This window comes from Laetiporus sulphureus (assembly GCF_001632365.1).
Source record: "Laetiporus sulphureus 93-53 unplaced genomic scaffold LAESUscaffold_167, whole genome shotgun sequence".
NCBI lineage: Eukaryota > Fungi > Basidiomycota > Agaricomycetes > Polyporales > Laetiporaceae > Laetiporus > Laetiporus sulphureus.
This window is the reverse complement of record NW_024468676.1, coordinates 1-5,608: the sequence shown is the minus strand read 5'-3', so window position 1 is coordinate 5,608 and position 5,608 is coordinate 1. Positions and strand designations below refer to the sequence as shown.

The 5,608-nt window shown below is 51.6% G+C and overlaps 2 protein-coding genes across 2 annotated transcripts; one reads left to right on the top strand and one right to left on the bottom strand.

The window, feature by feature from the left end:
* Positions 1 to 590: 590 nt before the first annotated feature.
* Positions 591 to 3,836, bottom strand: LAESUDRAFT_773719 (ARM repeat-containing protein; the record flags this gene model as incomplete). The annotated part of the gene is made up of 9 exons (XM_040913815.1): positions 591 to 1,198; positions 1,332 to 1,619; positions 1,785 to 2,010; positions 2,539 to 2,593; positions 2,655 to 2,795; positions 2,855 to 3,158; positions 3,344 to 3,481; positions 3,503 to 3,675; positions 3,764 to 3,836. The coding sequence occupies 9 exons, from the start codon at positions 3,834 to 3,836 to the stop codon at positions 710 to 712; spliced, it is 1,887 nt and encodes a 628-aa protein (XP_040757323.1). The 3' UTR covers positions 591 to 709.
* A 200-nt stretch (positions 3,837 to 4,036) lies between these two features.
* On the top strand, positions 4,037 to 5,594 carry LAESUDRAFT_718590 (uncharacterized protein; the record flags this gene model as incomplete). The annotated part of the gene is made up of 8 exons (XM_040907457.1): positions 4,037 to 4,364; positions 4,424 to 4,567; positions 4,632 to 4,715; positions 4,779 to 4,865; positions 4,925 to 5,170; positions 5,222 to 5,272; positions 5,377 to 5,460; positions 5,514 to 5,594. Coding segments are annotated over 8 exons (1,105 nt in total), but the record flags the coding sequence as incomplete, so codon positions are not given.
* Positions 5,595 to 5,608: the final 14 nt, after the last annotated feature.

Here is a 5,608-nt window from a genome sequence, read left to right as displayed (position 1 = left end):
GCCGGTGTGCCATCGAACCCACGCCAGAGCGCGACAGCCTCATCCTCATCGGGGAAGTAGCAAATAATCAAGTAAACACTCCTTATGAGACAATATCCCAACCATTAACAGTCCTCCATGAATTGCCCAATCCTTTCTACTCGCCATACCGTGAGAACTCCTGCTCGATCGCCACTAATATCGCCGCCTCTGAACGGTGAGTCGATGCATGTTATTGCAGTAATCGTATCTTGGTGAGTCGATGCATGCTATTACAGTGTTCGTATCTTGATGACCCTTGATGAAATTCTGCTGATTGTGGTTCATCAAGGACGGTCGCTGCGGCGAACGATTACTGTGACCGGGAATTCGCTGGTGCGACCCAGGTCTCTACCAGTGCCAGAGCAGTGTCTGATGTGGCACGAATTGTGCTAGAATCGATATTACACTTAAGCTGGGACTATCATATAACATGTACATACCTGTATGTCAGTTTCTCCGTTTCGACTTCGAGGCCGGTCAACAGCATAGACCGTTCCACGCGAGCCAGGTCCCAACATCGTACGCGACGATGCTCAGAGCCATCAGAGCTAGTAAGTAGAAAGCCGCATCCACTTAATAAATGTGTTCCCCTGCTGTCCCTATGCTGTTCCGAAATCACAGAACGCGTGAAAGCATGCCCACCAAACTCAGTGCCGACCACTAGGGCACGTATGTCTGGTGATAGCGTTTAAGGCTGGTCGAGTCCCGGCACACGCGACAGTCGCGCTCGTCGTGTGAACGATTCCCCAGAACCACCGCTTTCTTGCGGTGAGCGCATGAGAGCCGCAATGGCTGCAGCACGATTCGTTTCGGCTTCGTCGGCGGGGATCTCATTTGGCTCCTCCATTTCCTCCAAGACATTTGCGGTATTCCGCTTCACGAAGGACTCGACAAGAACAGATTGTTCGATGTCCCAAACCATGAATAGTGTGTGCTGTCGAGACGCGGACTTGAGCGTCTCCATCGCCACTGTGATCGATTTTCCCTTGCCTCTCGCTGGATGGACGACACACTGATAGATCCTCGTAGTCTTGTTCTTAGCGGCGGCAGCTACTTTCCAGCTCTTCATCGAAATGCCAAAGCGAATATCCCACAGCGACAGCACACCAGTCAAAGTCCCACAGACGACCCACGCGCGTTTGCGATAGCCAAGCCTGTGATCGCGTCTGAATGCGAGCTAAGATGCGTAATGAGCGTTGTTTCCGGCCGACGAAAGTTTCCGTGTCTGGCGACGCATGTATGTCTCGCTGCGTTGCGACGCCGTACAGGACCCTCGCGCACATGCGGACCGAAAGCGTTCTGCAGCTCACGGCGTTCTGCAGCTCACAGATGCTGTTGAGATAGAGGTGCTCGAGAAGACTATTAATCCTCAGCTCGTGTCCATCTGCGGCAGGAAAAGGATTAATGCGATGCTGGAGGACACAAGAGTGCGCGCCTACGACAGGTCGATATCGGAGCCAAATTGGGCGGACGAATCGTTTCTTGCACACGGATCGTTTCGGCCGGCGAGCACGTCCAGCAGGCCAGTGAAATTCGCCCTCGATGAGCCAACAGCAGATGCAACCTTCTGTCCATCGATACTCCCGATCCGCATAGGTCTTGATGCTGATGAATTAGTCATCGATACTATGGACTCGGTAGGCTGCCTGGACGAGGGAAGGCATTCGGCACATCGATAGGAGCGGAGAATGGCGGGTGTGCAGTGTCTCCTTGCGACAGTGCAGGGCTGCGTGAATCTCGTGAACTTGAGTGAGGAAGCGGACCCGTTGACGTTGGCAAGACGCCGGCGTAGGTCTTCGAAAAGGCGCCGGCGGTGCTGTGATCCATGCTAATCCCAGTGACAAGTCGGGCTGCGATCTGCGAGCTGAGATCGACCGCCTGCCTTCCAATAAGACAGTTTGTGGAACTACTCCTAGCTTCTGCAGCTCGATCCCGCTGGCAGTTTTCAGGTTCTCAGATTCCACATCTGTGCTGACAAGCATAATAAAACTAAATTAAATTGTCAAATGGTTTGGAAAGTGTTAACAATGCCAGACGGTAGATTTTTTCCTTGATGTATTTCGTGCCAGCGGTGTGAATATAGTCTCGCATTGCCAATAATTTGCTCTCCTCACTCGAGGTCACGCCAAGACGTTGCAACTTCGCAAGCTAAGCCTCGTCTCTGAGAAAATGACTATTGATCAGAAGATGCAAGCCGTAAGGCTCCGGAACGACACAACTCTTCTGTCATTGCTCTTGAACTGGCCGCTTTTGCTGGTCACTGCAAGGCTGTCTCATGGAGAATCAGGTTTTTTCCGATACGTCATCCTCCAGAAGTTTGCCTTCTCGGACATCATCGCCCCCTGCACTGTTGCGTCGAAGACTTGTCTAGACAGCTGAGCATAGCGCCCATAAGATTCGTCGTCATCTGAGAGTTAATGAAAGGACGTACCAGAGGCTTCAACGCAATCAAGAGGCTACGCTCACTCACTTCCCGCACATCCGAACGAAGAAAGTGCTCACGTGTAGAGGACACACCAGAGGGCACTTGGCGGTAACTGCTTCGCAACTGGCGCTATGAAGGCAGCGGCACCTGCGCGCATCAGCGTTAGATGAGATGCACTCGCGAATGAGACCACAGGACGAAACTTGACGTATCCACGCGTCGGGATAATACAGGAAGCCGAGAGTTGCACTCATGAGCTCCCATATCTGCATCTTCTCTTCTGAAACAACCTCAACTCGCAGAGGCTTGCCAGCGAAGCAAGCACTCGCGGCCACAGTGCCCTCCGCATCTGCTACCATCCAGATTATATTAATATCTCTTCACTCGGACTCGGGTCCGAAGACTTACCAAACAAAGACTGTATCATCAAAGGGAAGATATACTCCTCCAAGCTCCTTCCACCCTCGCAGGCAGTGACATCGACGATGCAGTCGAAGAACGCATAGCGAAGCAACCAGTCCGAGTCGTTCATACACGTGATCATGTGGCTGAGCAGGACGTCGTTCGTTTTCTGCCGCCCGAGGAACATGCAGAGCGAGGAGATGATGTACAGGACTGCATGTCGGAAGACGCTGGAAGGGTCGATAAGCAGTGTGGAGAGATGCTCTTGGATGCTATTGTGAGGTTCTTGCATGCTAGCATCATAGGACCCCTGATTCCCAAATTAATCTCGAAGCACTCGGCAATGACGGTCTACGAACCTCGAAGTGAGCCTCATCGTACTCCTGCTATGCCTGCTATGGGGAGACAACTTCTATGAGCCGTGCGCTTTCAGCGCTTGGCCCATGTCCAGATATCGCACAGCAGTATCCGCGAGCGACGCGATACACTGCGCACACATGCACCGCACCGAGGCTTCTGGATCGCGGACCAGGTGCGAAATAGCCGGTATGACGTACTCCGGAAAATCGCTGCATCTGAGGGCGTGATCACTGTGACGCTAACGACAGCGGCATCAGTGTCTCTGAGCCCCATCTTTGCGGATCGTTCACTCACAAGCTGCATGAGGGTGCGCAGCGCAGATGCGCGGACGATGGCGGCATCGTCGTGTAGCAGATCGACTATGTGTGGCACTACCCGATCAAGCTTCGCTTTGTCCGTGAGGTGTGGCGACAATGCGAGCAGCGGGTCCAGCGCTCGCACTTTTGAGCTTGGCAAGGTGCAGTTCCCTGATATTGGTGCAAACGAGGACGAGGACAATCAGGGCAGGGCCTCTGTACACACGACAATTCAGCTAGTGTGGCCTTCACATTTCACTTTCTCGCGCTTCTATAAGCGGCTCTTCACCGTGCCCATGAAGAAATTCAACCTTGCATTGCTCATCGCGCATTTCAGTCGGATGTTGCCATTTGTAAAAGCGACGATCTCTCAATAAATCCTTGACTTATTGTTCTCCATGTTCGTCAGCCTATTGTTTCCCTCCTATAGTTGACAATTAAGAGCCTTAATTAGAATTTAGGAGTGCCGACCGGTGCTCTGCGTCGCTCGCATGCGCATACATCTCTGCACGAAAGCAGAATATTTTGCTCAATGGACTACACACATTCGAAAACAACTCGCATTCCCAGTAAGCGCGCCCGACCTCCAAACTCCACGTCAACTGGCTACAAGCGGAGAAGACTGGACAGCGGGTCTATGGCACGTATTAACGAATTTCATCCTGACGTAGAACCTGGCTCGCCGCCCAACGATCCGGGAGCGCTCCCATATGAACCAGGTCTCCGGTCGGAGAGTGACTACGCGTTCAGTCCATCCCAGGCTGCATCTTCGAACATCCCTGCCCACATCCTTTCACATGAACGTAAATTTGTTCAAGTCGATCCCGCTCGATACCCAGCCACGTCAAGTGCATCTCTAGGTGAGATATGCTATTCGCACTTGAAAGGAACCCTTTGATGACATTGAACCCGCTTTCAGATACAATCATCGATAGCCAGCTACCCATTCAATCCTCATACGCAGAGATTAACTCTGTACTACCCGCTACTCAACCATTCATGTTTTCTCCCCTTGGTGACGGCGGGAATGCCAACATTCACAGTGGCTGTGCATCAGAGCACAGTGAGTGTATCATGATTGTCTCACAATCCAGATCATTTAGTACATATGTTGTATAATTGTGAAGCGCAAGAATCTTCTTATCATGATGGGGCCACACTGGATACCCAACGTCACGGCATCAAGGCTCTGCTAGACGCAAATGAACCAAGTGAGATGTCGTACTTGCCTTGCTGCCGTTTATGCCATGGACCGCTGACTGCTCGGTCGTCAGCAACAAGTATCGTGACAGGAAGCATACTGCTTCACGAAGGACACCCAGACCTGAAGTGGTGCCGTGAATATGGGCGTCCAGTAATCAGTGAGTCACTCCATGGTCGTCGTAGATGCACCACTCATCCCTGATCCCTGTTCTACCAGAAGACCTTCCTACAACTGTCGTCGACGAGCCTGCGTTGGAAAATGTGGCCCGAAAAGTTGAAGCACGAAACTCTCATCCTTTCACTGCACCAGAGCTTCAATCCATTGCATCGCTACCATCGGACTCTGTACAGACCGCGATGATAAGGACTCAGTTTCTCCAGGAATGTACGCGTACACAGGACCGAACATTCTTGCAAGATGCGGACAACCATCAACCCATCCAAGGCGTATGCGATAGTGGAGGTCAGCAAATTATGAACTTATGAAGACTGATCTCATGTGATAGCAACGCAGATGATAGGGGTGTAATAGCAAGTCACATGGAGGATAGCTACGGCAGGAACGGTAAGAGTAAGATGTCCCGGGGAGCCAGAGACCTACAAAGTAATCGCTCATCTGTCAATTAGATATTTACCACAACAGCCACTTTCACAACGTTTGCAACAAAGCGAACGATTCCCTTGAACACGGTAATGACAAGTGTGTAGCCAACAATTACATAGAAGAGATTTCGCAGACAGTCCAGGAAAAAGGTGAGCTCGCTGTTGTCTCTGTAAGCGTTACGGAAAGGTCAAAACCTTTTCAGAATTCCTAGAGTTTATTCCATGGGATCTGGACATGCTCCAGGAGGCCAGTGGGAGCTCCGAAGCCAGTAGCTCAGACGCAGGTGATGCAGCTGTG